A 20040-nucleotide genomic window follows, 5' to 3' on the forward strand; every position below is an offset into this window, starting at 1 on the left:
TTTTTCATTAAATCATATATAAAGTATTTATTTTTAAGGGTTGTGATGTACTGACCGTGCCCCAATGGTAAACTAAGGTTAAGGATTTTTGTACCTGTAGAACGGGTTCTAGGGGTCTCAGAGTTTTTGCTCAACCTTAAAGATACGTTGATTGGTATCTATAAGAGAGTTTTCTCTGAGTGTAGTATCTGCGTGACAATTACTTCCGTAATCACCGCTCTACGTCCTAAAAAAGGCTTTAAGTGGGGGTTGATGTGTTTCTAGGTCCTCCTGGTACAAATCAGTCTCGGAATGCAGTGGCGCAGTTAATCACAACCAGCCAGGCAAATCCCAAGAGTAGACTTGGAAACCAAGATTAGAGGGCCTTCACCGGGAAGACATCCTCCATCCTATCTTATGTTGCACTCAAATCCGGGTATAGGATTTCTCACCACAAGGGGGAATCAAGCCCTTTCCCGATACAGAATAAACAGAATAAACAAATATATATGCAACAAACACATGAAATGACACAGAGGTTAGGCAGGACCTCTCTTGTTTGAGGGGGAATTTGGCATCCCTAATTCCTCATTGGGGCTGGACCAGCAACAGGTCAACCATTGGTTTGGATGAAAAACCAAGGTTTTGAACACTTATATCCCCAGCAGAGTCGCCATTTTTCTGTGGTGTCGTTTTTTTTACCTCCCCGTTTCACTTGGGAGGACGGCACGCTAGACCCTTCACGCGAAATTTGGAAGGAGAATGCGCCCGTGGTGGGATGAATTTTATTTCAGTTCTTCCTACGATATCACACGAACTTTCTTATTTGTCCTACGAGTAGGAAAGGGGAAAAAAGATCTCAACTAAACCCTAGGAGTTTGCTAAGTGTGGGGATTTCACCTAGACTAGAAATTCTGGAGTCCGGGAGGTCGGTTATACATAGGGAAGTGTTTAAACACCCTACATATCTGTAGTACTCTACAGGAACCTTCTCTGTGTCATTGTGTTTGTGTTTATTGCTAATGATTGGGAAAGTTTCTCCTTTGTGTTAGGAGAAGGAATTGAATTGTTTAAAGAAAGACAGACAGATAGACAGACTGACTATTTTTGGTATTTTATTAGCTCGCTGAGATTCCTTGTGAACCTCATGCCTACATATCCCTAGTGGAAGTCAGAGCTTAATGTAGTTCGGGGAACTAACTAGGGAAATTAATTGTTTTTGGTGCCTTGCTTGAAGCTCAAGGTTGAAGCTTGAAATTAAATCTCTGTTTACAGTGAAGAGACATGAAATTATCTCTACAGAGAGGTATTTGTACTATTCTACCACAAACATTTTGAAAGAGTGACAGAATAACTGAATTCATTTCATTCAAGTGGGGGACCTTACTTGGGTGTACAAGTATGCCAGTCAGATGCCTCTTAAATGAAAGAAAGATGCTCGTCCAAATTAGGGAAAGTGTACAAGTCTGGGGATGTGCCAGAGCATGTCTTTCAGAGTCCTAAATGGGAGACTTTGATTGAAATTGAAATTGAAATGTTTGTTTGTTTGAATGTGGTAGAGTAGTAAAAATATCTCTCTATAGAGATAAGCTATGTCTATCTACTGTATAAAAGATTTGAATTTAGCTGGCTTGTATGAGGCCCAAGCTTGAGGCTTTTTGATTGATTAATTAATATTATTGACTCTGGGAGATGACTCCATTGGGGGTTAATTACAGAGTATTTTTGTGTTCTGTACAAAGCCCAGAATTGAGGCTGACTCTGTTTAGGGAAAGTCTATTTGATGGATTTTATTTGGTGTTCTGTACAAAGCCCAGAATTGAGGCTGACTCTACTTAGGGAGACTCTATTTGTGTGCCTTGTACAATGCCCAAGGTTGTGGCTGACTGTTGAGGATAATTGAATGAATGACTCTATTTTATGTGCCTTGTACAAAGCCCAAGGTTGTGGCTGACTCTAGCTAAGGAAAACATTATTTTCTGCCTTGTACAAAGCCCAAGGTTGTGGCTACTGAGTGATGAAGGACTCACTGGGGAGACTTTATTATCTGCCTTGTACAATGCCCAAGGTTGAGGCTGACTCTTGACAGGGGAGTTTTATTGTTTGGGTGCCTTGTATGAAGCCCAAGGTTGAGGCTAACTGTTTTTGTTGGTTTTAACTCTACTGGAGATTAAAAAAGACTATTTTTCTTTTGGAAGCTAACCCTTTCCAGGGATTTTGACTCAGCTGGTGAATTTGTCTATTAAAAGACTGACTTTATCATGTTTTTTGGAGGCTGACCCTTTCCAGGGGTTTTGACTCTTTTGGGGAAATTATCTCCTAAGAGAAATGAATCTTTATTTATTGACATTGGAGGCTAACCCTTTCCAGGGGTTTTGTTGAAATGAAGGAATGGATTGATTTTAAATGACTTTGGAGGCTAACCCTTTCCAGGGGTTTTTAGATTGAAAAATGGATGGCAGAAAGATTATCTAGTGGAGACTCTTTGTTTAAAGCCCAAGATGAAGGCTGACTCAATGCTGAGGATGACCAAAACATAGATCCTAGACTCTACTAAGGAGGATTGATGAAGATAAGGGTGACAGAGACTGTCCATGTCTCTCATTCCAAAAAAGTGTACTCAATGCAAAATTGAGACAAACTTAGCTTGTTTTAAAGTCTGGTTTAAATTGGAAGAAACTCACCAGGGTAGGCTAAAAGGTGACTAAAGACCTGTTCCTATGTTTATAAGAAACCTGATGGGTCCTTGTATACAAGCTCAAGAGGAAGCTGGAAATGCTTTTAAGAAGCCTGTGGGTCCTTGTACAAAGCCCAAGAGGAGGCTAATCGAGGGTCCTTGTTGTAGCACAAGAGAAAGCTTATGTAGTTTTGAACTTAATTTGGCTCTAAGCAAATGGGTAAGAGGTTTCACCGGGAATAATTCCTCTTTGGTTGGATGTGTCCTATTTATTTGGATTCTAAGGTTTTTGCCAAGATGTTTCACCGGGAATAATTCATCTTGGGGGTTTGAACTACAGATCTCTAATTTAGGAAAGAGCCTTCACCGGGAAGACATTCTCAATCCTAGGCCATATTCCTATAATATATATATAGTTTAACTGTCCTAAGGTTTATACTCAAACGTAGTTCTAAACTAATATATGCACAGTTTATATTTGACAGTAATTTAAATAAAGACTGTAAATTGAAAGCTTGTAAAGCCTAACCTGGATGGAGTGGAGGCCATTGAAGAAGTATGTACAGAGCCTCAACAGTAATTTTTTGTTGTTTTGTTGATAACAATTGAATATTTATTATAAACAGTTAATGGATTTTTGAAAACAGAAGAAGTGAAGATGGACAAAGGTCACATAGGTATCTGAAGAGTTTCACCGGGAATAATGCCCTTCAAATACCAGAAGAATGTTTTGAAAACAGAAAGAAGATTTTGAAAATACAGTTTTGAAAACAAGCTAAGAAGAGAAGGTTTTTGGGACTTACACTCTATTAGAGGCCCAGTACTTTACAGTACTGGTTATGACAGTTGAAAATGATTTGTGATTTTTGAAATGATTACTGTTGTGAAAACAGTTGAAAAGATACGGGGTTCTGTTGTTTGAAAAACCTCGATTGTCTGTTTACTTTGAAGTTTGAACATAATTTGAATTTTGACAAAAGTCAACTTAATTGAAGTACAGACAAAATCTATACCTAATTAAGACCTAAATGATTAGGGTTTTTATCATATAATTACTCTCACAATTAATTAGATTAAAACAAAGTGAAAATGTATATTAAGTATTTAAGAAAATAACTTAAAACATATGATTTTAAACCTAATTAAAATATAGGAAATAAATAATATTTTTATGATTTTTTTGATTAAACACAAAATATATGTATTAAGTGACATGTGTGTGAAAGATGAAGTAAAAATGACTTAATTTGATAGATTAAATAATTAAGTGAAGTTTGTATAAAAAAAGAAAGAAAATAAGAGGTAAAAAATTGGTTTGGCCCTAGTATGGTTCGAACCCACGCCCCTTTGGTCACACCACAAAACAATAACCAACTGAGCTGCGCGCGCAGCTTGTTGTTCAGATGCAACGAATTGTTTATATTTTAAAAAGACCCATGAGATTCAAATTTCGCGCGCCACCATCTTCGTCTTCAACCTTGAGCTCAGAAATTTTGAATTTCTAACTCCCTTGTTTCTCAACCAAATGGTGTGATGTAAACATCAATTTTGCTTGATTTTGGACGAGGAACATGGCCATGGATTCAGAATTTATTTATCTTAAGTGTAACTAACTAATTTTAGCATGAACACGAAGAACACATAAACCCTAATTTTAAAATTAAATGATGCACAAGATGAATAAATGAATGATGATAGAGGGTTTTTAGTCCTCTGATGATGCTGAACAAGATAGAATCGAGCTATTTCATAAAGAGTACTTGAATTAAGGAGCTGGAGCTTGAAAACTTACCTCTGAAAATGGAGGTCGTGAGGATGATTGAGAGCACCTGGGCTTGTATGGATGATCTGGATAGCTTCCTTGTAACCCAGTGATGCTAACTGAATGCTTATTGTGACTTGAATCCTTCTGAATTGTTCTATGGACCTCCCTCGATTTCAGCTTCAAGTGGACATGGAGGTTGTTGAATTTGGAGTTACAGATGAGCTGCAGCCATCTGGTTAGCTTCACTATGACCAGAGGAACGTGCCTGGATGCTTGGCTTTGTTGGAAACTCTTTGAATTGCTCGATGGTCCTCCAACTGCAAGTGCTCCAAAATGAACTCGATAATGGTGTTCCTCTACTTACAGAAGTGATCCAGGTGCTTGGATCACCTCAAATGAACCCCCTGAGGATGATAGAAGGCTTACTTTTCAAAGATGAGCCTTGGTTTGAAGAAATCGATTCTTCTTGCCAAAGAACTTTGAAAAACAATAAGCAAAAGGAGAGAATGAGAAAGCAAGTATTATGGTTGCTTTGGTGTATTTTTGAATGAGGAATGCCTCTATATTTATAGGCAAATGGTTCAGTACTGAAGTAGAGGAGTGAGCTTCCTTAGTGAAGTTGATTTGCTTCCTTAGCCATGAAGAAAGTTTGGAAAATATCCAAGTGCAATGATGCATTTTCGGGCTAGCTTCCCCAACCATTGATCTTGCAGGATCTTGGGGGACATTTCTGATTCAGAGGAGGGTTCCAATTGGCTAGTGAGAAGATTCCTTGATGATTCATCATTTGCCATAAATTCAAGAATGTAATCATTACTTAATCACATGGCTTGGTTTTGGAATATTCTCTTCAATCTTTATGCAATGATGGAAATTGATGCATGGTATGTTTTCAGATGCATTAGAGGTCGTGTAGCACCACTTAGTGAAGCAAGATGCACAAAATTGCAAAGTTCCAAATTGTACATGACCTATAATTTTAGTTTATGAGGCCAACTTTGGACAAGCATAACTCTTAGCTCAAATTGAATTTGGAGAAGGTTGAACACAATTTGGAAAGCCCCTAACATCTACTTTAAATCATTAGTTTATGTCTTCTTCAGAATCCTTTGGGAAATTTGTGAAAAATGAGGCCAAAGTTGGAAGAAAACTAGGTTAAAACACTTAGAAAAATTTCTAAGTGTTTATGACCTAAACTTCAAAATTTCCAAAACTTCATAAATGGTTGATCTTTTGAAAAAAGTTCCTTTGTAAGATGTTGTTTTATTTTGCAAGATCTACAACTTTCATGTTGGAAGTTTTTTGAGTTGTGTAGGTGAAATTTTGAGTTCTCACCATGCCTTTAAAAACCCTAATTCCCGACTTTTCGCTCCTTGATGAATTTCTTTGAATTTCTTTGGCCAAATGACTTTGACATCCATATATTGATGATATTGATCTTTGAAAGTCATTTTTTGACCAAAAACCTTAAAAGTCAATGATGATCCTTCACAGTTGACTTTTTCCTGACAAAGTGAATTTTTGGGTTTTTGTGTAGAAACAAGATCTTTTCCTCAAATGAATGATGTAAATGGATTATATTGAGGTAGTAGAGATCCTTGAATCATGTCTTGAGTTTTGGATTCATTCCCTGATCAAAAGTCAACCATCTTGGTGAATTAGGTCAAAACCCTAATTTGTCGACCATGTGAAAATAATGACTGTAGACTTTGAATTGAAGTGTGATGTCCAGTAGATCTTGTAATATGAGTTATTTGAAGAAGATTGATGTCTTTGAATGACCCTCTGGGGCTTTTTAGGGTTTCCCAAATGTGATCCCTGATTTTAGTCCTTGATAGGCTCAAAACCCTAGTCTGGTGACCTGAGTAAACCTGTACTCAGATGACTGGATGTCTAATCAATCATAGATGAGAAAAATGAAGTCTTTGAGCCCCATGATTGTATTAGAGATTAGTCTTTGTATTGATTGATCCTTTGCCTGAGCTTTCTTGTCTTTGAGCATCCTCGATTAGGTACCAGGTGGAGAAATGACTGCTCTGGGTACTTGTCTTAACCTGATGAAAAATCCTGAAGATATGTCATCTCAGGGGGGTCAAAAATTAGGGTATGACATTTGTGTTCTTTGTGCAGGTGGGATTTTTGAGTTGTCGTCGAGCCAGAAACGATCTACCGGTATTTTTGGGCGTGCTGAAACAATGCAGTTTTTCTGCTGTTTCTGGTGTAGCGCGCGTCGCACCCATATGCGCGCGTCGCGCGCTATGTGAACTCAAGGACCCCTTCCAGGCAGAGATGAGGGCGCGTCGCGCCAAGTCTTCGCGCGTCGCGCGCTGTGTATATTTTTGAAAAAAAAAAATAATAATTTTGATTTGGGCCCACCCATGCTGGGCCCTACCTGGTTTCGTTGGCAGAAGGTTTAGTTAGGGTTTTGGAGGTCTTTGCCTCCATTCCACCCTTTCTCCTCTTTGTTCCAAGAAAAGAAAAAACACAACACACACTTGTTCATTTAGATTGTTGCATTTCCTCACTATTTTTGTCTCTCTACCATCATCAATCATCAAGGTATGTTCTATCTTCTTCTCTATTTCCATTAACTTAAGTTTTAGAACTTTAGGTTTTTAGATTTAGGAATTTTTGATAGATTTTGAAAAACTAGGGTAGAAAACAACCTTTTGCTGTATCTTTAGCCTGCTGGAACCCTTAGAGGGGAGGATAAGCAAGTTCTTCTCTTCTGTTTTGCAGAAAAATGAAGTTCTTTTCTGGGTTTCGCAGAGCGCGCGTCGCGCCCTGGGTTAAACTTTGAATTTTTTTTTATGCATTATGTTAAGTTGTATAGGGTCTGTTTTTTTTTATTGATGATGAATGTGATTGATGTAGGCTATTAAAATAGAGGTTATGCTAACTTTGTTTCAATTTGTGTGTGTTTTGTTTGATTTGAAATTGTGCAGGAATGGCACCCTTTTTAAAGAGAAAGAAGACTGGTTCTGGTGAGGGATCTTCCTCACAAGCTGGCAGGTTTGATCGGACGAAGTTTCAAGGTCCGGAGCAAGAGGCGAGGTACCATGAGCTCGAAAGCCGAGTTGTGTGGAGTGAACGCACTGTGGTTCCTATTGACCACGGCCTCTTCCAAAGGGCGTGGACTGCTTTGTCTGAAACATGCTGGGACAAGTTGTTCACTCCACCAAAATTCTATCAGGTGGAGATTGTCAGAGAATTCTACGCAAATGCCTTGCCTCCGAGCGGTTGGTTAGGTACTGAAGCTTACCCGTTTAGAACGTGGGTGAGAGGTAAGACCATTGACTTTAGCAAAGAAGCAATTTTTGATTTTCTGGATAACCCTCTTGCTTTGGTAGAAGAGTGCCAGTACCATCCCAGGTTGAATAGAGGAAACTGGGACGTGGAGAGTATTAGGGAGAGGATTTGCAGGGCTGGTTTCACCTATACTCTGACTAAAGCTGGGCTGCCAAAGACTTTTACTCGTAGTCAGTTGACGGAGGAGGCTCAGTTGGTGACTTCGGTGGTCCTTTACAACATTAGGCCACGGAGTCACACTTCCTCCCTCACCATTGATACTGCAGGTTTGGTTCAGGGTATTTTGAATGGTGATAACATTGATGTGTCCAGGATTGTGGCGAACGAGCTGAAAAGAGTCGCCCTGAATGGGACTCTTCATGGTGATGGGGTCAAATGTAGGTTGATTTTTCCTGGATTAATTATGGGTTTATGCAGGAAGGCTGGTGTCCAGTTTCCATCTGGTGGTATGATTCCCATGGATGGTGTTATAGATGATATTTTTGCTAACAGGTACTGTTTGCCTGGAGGTCGTCCTTTTGGTGTTGCTGCTAATACATCTGACCTTCCCGATGCTTCTCAAGCTGTTCCGGTTGCTGCTGCACCGCCTGCTGGTCCTCAGTATGGTGATGCAAGTGATTGGAACTATCAGATGCATATGGCGCATCAGAGAGCGTTTATGTTTTTGTAGGATTCTATCCGGCAGCTTTCTCTGCAGCAGCCTGTTGGTTCCAGGGATGATTTATCTGCTTATGCTTCATGGCCTGAGGGCAGGCCAGATCCTGAGGAGGGGATGGCTGATTATGAAGAGGATACTTCTGATGAGGAGTAGTTTTGCTTTACTGCTTTATTGTTATTTTTATTGTTTTTAGTTTTATGTTAGAACAATTTTTACTTTGTTTTTAATTTTGTTCCATCCTGTTGGATGAGGTACTTTGAAAGGCTAGGTTTAAGCCTTTGGATAGTTAACACCGGTTTGGTGTGGTTTCTTCTTATATATATAAGTTCAGTTTACTTTATTTATCGCATTTATTTTTTTTGTATTTATATTTAAGATATAATTAATTTTGATAAGTTGTCCTGATGATTAATTAGTTGGAACATGAATTTTTGTGTCACGGTGAATTTAGGCGATGCAACGCAATTTGAGTGGTGATGATATAAGTTGAAAACTGTACGTGCAAGGTACATCCTTTATCGTTTTGTTTATCAAGTACCGTTGATTCTGATGCTTTTAAATTGTACAAATTAGTTGTCATTAATTTCTGTTGATAAAATTAGTTCAATTGTGAATCATTTTAGCCTAGCTGTAGTTGTGAGGAGACTTTCCACTGTGTAGATATATAATAAATTGTGCTGGATACCAGCAATGTGCGTTTTAACTCGTTTTTATTATGATTAATCTTGCATTTATTATTAAATTGTGTTAAGCATGAAAGTGATCAAGGCATTTTGTTCTGCATTACGAGTATAACTTCTCTACCATATATAACCTACCCGGTGAGTGTGTGTGCATTTGATAACCATTTTGAGCCGTTTTTGCCAAGATTCAATCGGTATCAATTCCTTGTCTATATTTGCCGATTTTTTATCTGAATCTTGATGATTTTCTTTCAACCTTGAAGAGCACCATTAATTGTGGTTAGGAATGATTCCTTTTCGCCTTAGAATAGAGAGCATTCGTGATTATGTGGTGGTAATATTCAAGTTGGGGAGAATAAAAAATTTTGGTTGTATTGGTAATGAGAAGTAAATAAGTGATTGCTCAAGAAAAGAAAAAAAAAAGAAGAGAAAGAGAAAAAGAAAAAGAAAAAGAAAAAAGCTTTGTATATAGCTAGTCCTTTAAAATAAAAAGGTGAACTCTTGAGCAATAATGTTGTATGATCTGTTGATAAAGAGGTGTGGATGTAAGTGTATTTAAATGCTCTCTTAGGTATTGACCCTTTCGATTCAATGGCCGTGAGATATGACACTTCGTTGTTAACCAAGCCAAGCTACAACCAGAAAGTCCTCAGTGATTCATGCTTATATACTTTTTTATTTATTTTGTGCTTAGATGAGTTCATAATTAATTCGGTATGTTTGCGTCATTGTCTGGTGAGTGTTAGGATCCTCCATTTTTTGTTCTCTCAAGAGGGAAGTGCGTAGGTGTGATTCATTTTTGAACTTCTTTTGCTTGTGGAATTTTTGACATAAAATTTGTATATAGGATTAGCATTGTTATCATGGTGCTTTGATGAAAACTGGTAAGGATTGATCTTTGTGTGCTGTGGGAATTTGAACCACTCAATTGTTCTTGTTTCTGCCTGGTTGTTTCATTTGTGAAATATATTGAGTTTATTTAATGGCACCTTTCGACCGTTTTTATCGTATATTCGTACAATTCCCTGAAGTTTTAGATAATTATTTATAGTTTATAATTTTAAGCTTTCTTTTAATGTTAATATGTGTTTTAGTTGTGATTTTGTAGGTTTTAGCCATTTTTGAGAAGTTTGGAGCTTGTTTTGACCATGATAAGAGAGTGCTGGGCAGAAGTATGCGCGCGTCGCGCAGAGATGTGGGCGCGTCGCGCCCTGAGCAAGATATTTTGGAGCTTCAAAGCAGAGAGTTGCGCGCGTCACGCGCATGGGCGGTTTATATTTCTTAAGTGTAATGGCGCGAAGCGCGCTGGAGGGCGCGACGCGCCCTGGACAGAAAATTGTTTTACTATATAAAGAGTAATTCTGATTTTTGGAAAGGGACTTGACATTCTTAAGAGCTCAAAAACCCTAAACACTGTAGCAAACTAAGAGTTGAAGATTAGAAGCCTTGATCGTCGATTAATCGCCTTTGATGCTTGTTGATCTTCATTCTTCACTTCTTGAGCAAGCTACCATTCTCATGGATAGCTAAATCTCTTTTGTATCAAGATAAGATGTAATCTTCCTAGCTTTTTGTATGTGTTCTTGTGAATATATTATGTATGAACATGTGATGATCAATATAGATGGTTTAGTTTGTTAAGTAAAGATTTTCTTTGGTATAAGTGTTTGAGACATCAATATTTGTATCTAGATCTAACTTTATCATCTATCAAACTATAAATTGCAGACATGGATTTAGCGTTTGATGTTTACTTAGTATCGGTTTTAAAACGTTATTTGTATTGTTTAAAGGATGGAGAAATCGTCGGTTAAACAATACGGTAAATCTAACTATATCATTGCGGACACGGATGATATAGGCGTCGATACGTAATTATGTTGATCGTTACCATGTTCATATACGTATATTTATAAGGAGACATGCAAATTTAGGTCGATGAAATCAAATCTTGATACATTTTCTTTAACTTAGAACTTTCATTACTTTACTCTTTGCTACTAAAAGTGTTGAATGATCTTTTGCAAACCCAAACTTAAAGTAACATTAACTCACGATAAAATAGGCTATAGAACGGCAGTGATATCGCAATAATCCCTGTGGATACGATATAAACGAAAAGTACACCACAATACTCTTTCAACAATGACTATAGCAGATGGACTTGGGTAAAGTTCTTAAAACACAAGGATGAGTCACACTCCGTGTTCTTTGATTTCTGTAATCAGATTCAATCTGAAAAGGAATGTAAAATCATAAAAGTCAGAAGTATTCATGGTGGTGAATTTGAGAACAGGTTCTTTGAAATTTATTTCAAAGAAAATGGTATTGCCCATGATTTCTCTTGTCCTAGAACACCACAACAAAATGGAGTTGTAGAACGAAAGAATAGGACTCTACAAGAAATGGTCAGAACCATGATCAATGAGACTAATATGGCTAAGCATTTCTGGGCAGAAGCAATTAACACAGCTTGTTATATTCATAATAGAATCTCCATAAGACCTATTTTAAATAAGACTCTTTATGAATTGTGGAAGAACAGAAAGCCCAACATTTCATATTTCCATCCATTTGGATGTGTCTGTTATATTTTGAATACTAAGGATAATCTGAACAAATTTGATTCTAAAGCTCAGAAGTGTTTCCTTCTTGGATATTCTGAATGCTCTAAAGGCTACAGAGTATACAATACTGAAACTCTGACAGTTGAAGAATCAATCAATATCAGATTTGATGATAAGCTTGGCATTGAAACTAGAGAACATAATAATAGTTAAATAAAAAATCATTATAAAATAGAGAACATAATAATAGTTAAATTAAATAAAATACACAAATCCAAAAACTTTACAAAATCAATTAAATAATTTAATCAATAAACTTAATTACTTGCTTTATAATTAAAATTTATAATTTAATAACAACAATAAATAAATATTAAATAGTATTTAATCAAAATTTATGATCTTATTAATACTGAATCTCGATATTTATGATTTCTTTTTTTTGGTTAATCTTTATTTATGATATCACTAATACTAGAAAATCTAAAAATGTTTTTTTGAAAGTATTAAAAATTAAAAACATTTAATAACAACATTTTTTTTTAATAGGCAATGAAATATATTGAACAAAGACGAAGCATAAGGTGTGCTCCTCCCATTACAAAAGCCCACTCCCCGCTACTCAAAACGAGTAAGCGGTAAAATGTGCCAAACATGAAAATTACAGTTTTTTGCTATCTTACAGTTAGAAAACAACCACTTCCAAGAGCTAAACATAATTTCCGACATACAATCTAGGAAACTAAACTTTTCGTTCTTGAAAATGATCGCGTTGCGAATCAACCAAATGTGCCAACACGTAGCAAGCCAAATAGCTCATAAAATATTTCTTTTAGCTAAGGAGTTCACTTTATGGTAGATGAAGGGAAAAGTGATGAAATCCACCAACGAAAAATCCATAAAACAACCTAACCACTCGAACACCTTCAACCATATCTTTTTCACCACATGACAACCACCTAAAAGGTGAGATAAATGCTCCTCCTTCAACCATATATTTTATTATTTGTTATTTGTTATTGATAATATAATAAAGTAATGAAATAAAGATTTTTTATATATGGGAAAAATTCAAATATTGTTATAATAGACTTTTATATATATGACAAAAGTGTATTGTTTGACCCAAACACTTCTTTAAATATTGTTATTTTTAACCCACAGGTAACAAACAAATACCGTGTGAACGCACAGGTAACACACCAGTATTATGTGAAAGCACAAGTAATTATTATTTTAAATATACATTTTTTAAAATAATAAATAAAAAATTGAAATATATATTATTAATATAAAACTATTTTGATAATATAATTATGTTTTTTACCTACTTTTTATTTTAAAATTAATTATCTTTTTTGGTTAAATAATTTTGTTTTTATTAACACTTTTATTATATTTTAAAAACAAAAGCGTGCATACCACACATTCCACACCAGTACCGTGCGTATCAGCACGGTTAAATGATTCAGTTTAGATAAGTCACCCACAGTGTAATGATGAACCGTGATGACTTTGGCGTTGTCGTATGTGCGTTTTATAATAGTGATTAGATCATCAGAAAAAATAAGTGAGGCTACGTTTGAAGTGGGTTTTGACGAGGCGGGGTTCTTTGCGGTTTCAATGAAAATAAAAGAGGAAATTTTGTTCAATGAAGTAATGAAGAATAGGGTGAAGAAGATGGAACAAACATGAAGGCTAATCAAGAAAAAAAATAAGGTGGTGTACTTTCTCTTTGCTTCTAACGGCGACCGTCTAAAAAAATTGAAACTTTGATTGAGAAATATGAAGAGATACTGAAACGATAAATAATGGTGAAATGATAAACAATGGCATACGTTGTAAATTAGAACATAATAAAATTGAAATTTAACAAAACAAAAATCTTTCAAAAAGTAATAACACTTTAACACATGTGAAAAAAATTACCTACAACTAATTTTACATATTCTCATATTTATTATAATATTCATTTAATCATGTATATATTTTTAAAGATTTTTAACGGTGAGGGATTTAATTGAGCTCCACCTTAAACTTCACCAAAATTTATATGCAAAATAAAAAATTAATATTAAAAATATATGAAAAAAAACATTTTTAGTTGTTAGACATTTTTATAATAATTAATATTAAAAATATTTTTATATTGTAATAGTTAAAAAGTAACATAAAAATATAAAAACAAAATAAAAAAATTTAATTATAATTATAACAAGGTAAATATGTAAATATAATTATAATTAATATAAATCACCTCCTCTCCCCCTCCGAATTCTCCCAAATCGGAAGGACCAAAAAGTGATTTATGATGGAATTTGGTCCTCCCATCTACCTCCCCTCCCCCTCTTAAAAATTTGAACCAAACACCTAAACTATTATAAATCTCCTCCCCTCCATTTACCTCCAACCAAACGGACCCTAACGAAACAAAAATCTTACAAAAAGTAAAAACACTTAAACACGTGTGAAAGAATTAACTACAACTAATTTTACATATTCTCATTTTAGGTTTAAGTGGTGTTTTATTATAATATATCTACTTTTAAAGGTTTAAAAGGTGAGGGACTTAATTGAGCCTCACTTTAGGCTTCACCAAAATTTATATGCAAAATAATTAAGAATAATTAATATTAAAAATATATGAAAAAAATACTTTTAGTTGTTGAGAAAAACAATTCTAACCCATATTATAGTGGGAGTTATAGAAGACAAATGAAATAACATGATAATATAATTTAAAAGAATTAATGAATATTTAACAATGGGAGTTTATAAGGAGACACCATATTAAACCTCCATGCATTAATGCATATTCATAACTAATTATTACCATAATAAATAATAAAAACGAAATTAATATAAGAATTTAAAAAGAACAAAGAATATCATAGATGGCTAAATATATTCGATATTACAATCTAATATAACACCTCTTAGTGGTTTCAAAACTTCTACAATCCGTAACTACTTTATTTTTGTTTAACATTATCATATAGTTCTAACATCTAAGAACATGCAACTTGGGAAGAAATTGGTGTAAACGCAAATTGGGAATCAGAAGAATAAGTGAAGGAGACAGATTTAAATCCATAAAGTGGTGCTCCTTGAATGAGAAGTCCATCTTGGCTAAATATTGCTGGATCAACAGGTGTGCTTGATTTAAATCCATTGACATTGAACTTCACTTGTGATTGAGTACAAATACAGTTGTTGGTCACGGTAACATTCCACGCTGAGCGTGATGTTTTGGTTTGTTTAACCTCAATGGCACTCAAAGCACAAGGCTGTCCATAAGCTACAATATCAACTATAAATTAAACATCAAAATAATAAAAATAACAAATAAAATAAATTAGCTATTATTCTAAAATGAAATAAAAAAGATTTTTTAGAGATTATTCATGCTTATAAAATATGAAAGGTATGATATGATACCTTGGAAAGCTAGGGCAAGGAAGAGAGTGAGGAAAAGAATGTTGAAAATAGAAGCCATTTGAGATTTTTGAGAGTGTAAGACTTGAAGATGTAAAATAGTGTTTGTGAAATATAAAAAAGAGGGGGTAGTTGTTACACTATTTATAGTATCAAGTGGAACCGAAAATTAAACAATTACTAATTTTATGTTGATTTTTTTTTTTTTTAGCAAATCTGAATTCTTTTGAAAAATTCATTGATTTTTTTTTCTATTTAATTCAATTCAATATTTTATTTAATAAAATAGATTTGTTCTCCATCTATTATAAGAATGTTTAATTTAAAAAAAAAATAATAGAAAAATAATATATTATTATAATAATAAGAGCTTAAAGATAGTGCACTGTATCACAACTCTTAAAAAGAAATACTTTATATATAAGTAAAATAAAAAGTTTAACTCTTATAAAAATTAACGGTTTGAACTTCACTACCAGTATAAAAATATTTTACACTGTCGGTGTGTTTCCATTAAATCCTAATAATAATGTTAAATTTTTATAATATTTTTTAATAGAAAAATAATATGTTAAGGATTTTTTATTCAATTCAATATTGCATTTAATAAAAAATATCAGTTTCTCATCTATTATGGAAATGTTTAATTTTTTAAATTAAAAAGTTTGCATTCAAGAAGGCTGTTTTCATTTTTCAATGGTCAAGGCACATTGTATTTCAAACAATTTTTTATTACTCCTTTCCGTCTAATATTATTTATAGTATTTTACTAGATTTAGAAAAAATAATAAATGTAAAAAAGATACGTTTATTTATTTACCCATACAATTTATGTAATAGTATTTTTTAATTGATGGTTAAAACGTTAATGTATATTTCAATTGAAATATTTTAAACGTTGAAATATTTCAATTAAAATATTAAACGTTAATTGATGGTTAAAACGTTAATGTATATTTCAATTTAGGTACTAGTATTATTTATTTTCCCATTTTAAATATACTTTTTACAAGTTTTGGAAGGAACTTATTTATAGTTTTGTTTAAATTAATGTTGGTCTGAAATTTTTTCCTTCTGGTTTTGTAGGGTTTTTTTATAATCGGACAAAAGTACTTGTAATACTCTGAATAATATAATTCTTACTTCTAAAAAAAATTATTATCACATGAAATTCTTAGTCAACATTACATTTTATAATCTTTTCTAGCTTGAGTTGTTGTTGGTTGAGATTTTTTTATCTGGATTTTCGGTCTTGACTTTTTAAATGCCCTGGGCAAATAATAAAAATTGAGTCATAATAAAAAACTAAACAATCAATTTTGAATTTTTATTTTCTTTTTTTGTCGTCGCATCTGAGTCAGAGGTCCGACGATGAAGAGTTAAAAGAGAGATAGATGCGTGAAAATTGTGTAAACATATTAAGAAAGGAGATGTGAATTTTATATTATCACTAATGCAATCAAATCATGTCAATGTAATGAGTTAGAGTCTTAGAGAGTATTGTACAAAATCAGTTGTTGATTTTCCACTTTCATAAATGATAATGAATTATATTTAATCATAAAAATAATAAATTATATGATTGTGTGATAATTTTTTGAATATTTATTTATAGATAATATTAAAATTTATGCAAAAAATTTGAAATATTTTATAAAAATTATAAACAACATTAAAACTAAAAAATAGTTTTAATTATTTCGATTGAGTTTCAAAACTTTAAGACATAATAGTAAAAACCTCAAAATTTTATTAGAATTAATATATAAACAAAAGGGAAGCTAAACTAATTTAAAAGAAAATTATAAAATTTTATAAATACTATATCAAATTAGATTAGCTCTAATCAAATTGTTATAAAAAAATTTAATTTAATAAAAAATAATATTGATTTTCTCAAGTTTTAATTTATAATTATAAAATATAATCCAATAATATATTTTCCAAGTTTTAATTTATAATTATCAAATATAATTCAATGATAAATTTTTTATAAAATAATAATAGACATAAACAATTATGCATTATTTTTTATTATATAAATTCAATAATAAAATATTTTATTATATAATGGATCTTTTTAAAAATAAACTAAATTAAGTATTTCTATGAGTTATTCTAATACATAGTTGAACCAGGAACATGCAACCACACACCTCGATCCACTGGGCTAACGCTGCAAATTTAAAAATATTTAGCAAGCACAGTATTTATATTTAAAATTTAGTATAATTTGTTAACTCTTTTTTCGATTTTGAGGGCCTCGATTTTTTGAGGCTCTGGCCATGGGCCTGCTTGCCCTGGCCAAAGCCAGCCCTGATCTTTAATACTCTCCTTTTTTATAAAGCTTATTTTAAAAAAAAAAATTACATGATAATAACATAAATAAAAAATATTAATTTTTTCCACTATGAAAAAACTTTCTATTCAAAATTTTATTTATATTACAATAAATTAGAGTTTCCAAAATAAACTACCAATTATATCTCTTCTAAAAAAAATAATAGTATTATTTCAAAAAAATAATAATAGTATTATTTTAGTAGTGAATATTTCCATTAAATACCTTCAGGGTAAAATGAAGATATCATATATCAGATTAACCGTAAATAATGATCATTAAATTAATTTTTTTAGTTAAAATTTTAATTATATTACAATTAATTAGAATTTCCAAAATAGACTGTAACGTATATCACTTTAAACAATAATAAGTAATAACAATACTCATTTGTGAATATTTCCATTAATTACCTTATGGATAAAATGAAGATATCATGGTATGCTTGCACCAACCAAGATTTTTTTTTGACAAGTTTTTCATCATTACACATATATGTAAAAAAGAAAATAGTTATGGAGTACCTCCATAGATGTTTGAAGAAGCTCCAAGGCAACACAAGCTTTAAATTTCACCCTAAATGTGAGAAGCTAGGTATAACTAGTATTTGCTTTGTTGATGACTTGATGTTATTCACTAGAGGGGATGAGAGGTCTGTACAACTCTTGATGGATACTATCACTCAGTTTTCTGCAGCAACAGGTCTTAAAGCTAGCCCCACAAAATGCAGAGTTTATTTTGGGGGAGTAGATGAGAATGTTCAACAAAGGATTCTGAGCATCACTGGCTTCCTTACTGGCAGTTTACCCTTCAAATACCTGGGAGTTCCACTCATGAATAGGAGTCTGAATGTTAATATGTGTAGGCCCTTGATTGACATGATTACTTCTAAGATAACACATTGGACTGCCAGGCTCCCTAGTTATGCAGGGAAACAACAACTTGTGAAAAGTGTGTTGTTTGCTTTTACTAACTATTGGATGCAGGTTTTTCATTTGCCCAAGTGTGTGACCAAACATATTGAAGCTATGTGTAGAAGCTTTGTATGGAGTGGAAAAGCTGAGATTACCAGGAAGGCACCTGTTTCCTGGAAGAAGATATGTGAGCCAAAAAATGCAGGAGGCCTAAACATCACATCACTGAATGAATGGAACATAACTACTTTGGGGAAGCTCCTTTGGAACATTGAGTCCAAGGCTGACAAGATGTGGGTGATATGGGTGAATATATACTATATCAAGGACCAGAATTTCTTGCTATGGTAACCAAAGAATGATTGTTCTGTTTTGATGAAGAGTTTAGTAGCTTGTAGGGACCATATTACACAAACTACATACTGGCAGACTGTCCTACAGACTGGTTGCTACAAAACCTCGAGGATGTACCATAGTCTGAGAGGGGAAAGAGAGCATGTGCCATGGAGAAAGATTCGATTCAAGAATCTGGCCAGACCCAGGGCTCAATTCCAGATGTGGCTGGCCCTCATGGATAGAATGAACACCAAATCTAGGCTCCAAAAGTTTGGTATCCAAACTAATCTTAGATGTGTTTTCTGTCCTGAACAGGAAATAATCAATCACCTATTCTTTGACTGCAGGTGGACTAGAGTTATTTTGGCTCAAATGCTACACTGGATAGGCTACCATCACAACCCTGGTATCTGGCAGTATGAGAAGCAATGGCTCACCATGGAAGCTAACAAGAAAGGATGGAGAAGACAAATCCTCAAAGCGGCAGCAACAGAGCTAGTGTATGCATTATGGCAGAACAGAAACTCCATAATTTTTGCTCAAGGAACTCGTGATGACCATGTATTAGATAGAGTTAAATTCATTGTCTATACAAGATGTTCTAGGCATAGAATTATTATCACACATTTTGATGAAAATACTCTTTGCATAGAGTAAGATGTTTATTGTAACCTGGCTCATTGGAGCGGTATGTACTTCATGGTTTTTTTGGAAATAAAATTTAATTGATTCCACGAAAAAAAAATTGTTGTTTGGATTTTTTTCTAATATAAGTTAAACATCTATTCACATCTTTTGATTCTTTACCTTTAATATTTATATGAAAAATATGCTAAATCTACTTCTTTTTTAGATTTAAATCTTAATAAGTGAATTTTGACATAATCCTTCTCTCCCTAGCAATTTTCTTAAATATCATGATTACCGTGAATCATAATAATAAAGTATAATCTCAGCCATTATATTAAACTAAATTAACAAATTTAATTTATTGTTAATTTAACTTTGACTTGTCAGTTAAGGAGGAATGTATGAAATTTAGGGATGGCAAATGGTATATCCGTCCCGTTAAGAATTTTTTGTAAAAGCCCACAAAAATAAGACAGAACGAACATAGTTGAAGATATGGGCCTAAAACTTATACCCATCCTGCAAAAAAAGTGAGAGCGGAGCGGGAATAGCCTGCGGGTAAGGATGAGAATAGGCCAAACCGCCCTACAAAAGCCTATAGTCTAGCCTATTTATGTAAACAACCTCTGGTTTACAGATAAACAACCTCCGGTTTACCTAGTCATTATCCAATGCAATCTTTATCATAGAACCCCCATCTAACACAAGAGAACCTCCGCTCACTCCTAACCACTGCAATGGTGTTG

At 33.6% G+C, this 20040-nt stretch overlaps 2 protein-coding genes across 3 annotated transcripts; one reads left to right on the forward strand and one right to left on the reverse strand.

The window, feature by feature from the left end:
- Window positions 1-14550: 14550 nt before the first annotated feature.
- LOC131623775 (uncharacterized) lies at window positions 14551-15173 on the reverse strand. Of its 2 annotated transcripts, none has more exons than XM_058894793.1 (2): window positions 15077-15173; window positions 14551-14936 (listed from the first exon to the last, which is right to left on the reverse strand). In XM_058894793.1, the coding sequence occupies exons 1-2, from the start codon at window positions 15132-15134 to the stop codon at window positions 14647-14649; spliced, it is 348 nt and encodes a 115-aa protein (XP_058750776.1). In that variant the 5' UTR covers window positions 15135-15173; the 3' UTR covers window positions 14551-14646. The 2 variants fall into 2 exon arrangements, with proteins under 2 accessions (XP_058750776.1, XP_058750775.1); XM_058894792.1 differs by having other exon boundaries at window positions 14551-14948; window positions 15077-15171.
- Window positions 15174-17929: 2756 nt separating this feature from the next.
- On the forward strand, window positions 17930-19321 carry LOC131623791 (uncharacterized). The gene is made up of 2 exons (XM_058894798.1): window positions 17930-18675; window positions 19012-19321. The coding sequence occupies exons 1-2, from the start codon at window positions 17930-17932 to the stop codon at window positions 19319-19321; spliced, it is 1056 nt and encodes a 351-aa protein (XP_058750781.1).
- Window positions 19322-20040: the final 719 nt, after the last annotated feature.

This window comes from Vicia villosa, unplaced genomic scaffold (genome assembly GCF_029867415.1).
Source record: "Vicia villosa cultivar HV-30 ecotype Madison, WI unplaced genomic scaffold, Vvil1.0 ctg.000078F_1_1_1, whole genome shotgun sequence".
Lineage (NCBI taxonomy): Eukaryota > Viridiplantae > Streptophyta > Magnoliopsida > Fabales > Fabaceae > Vicia > Vicia villosa.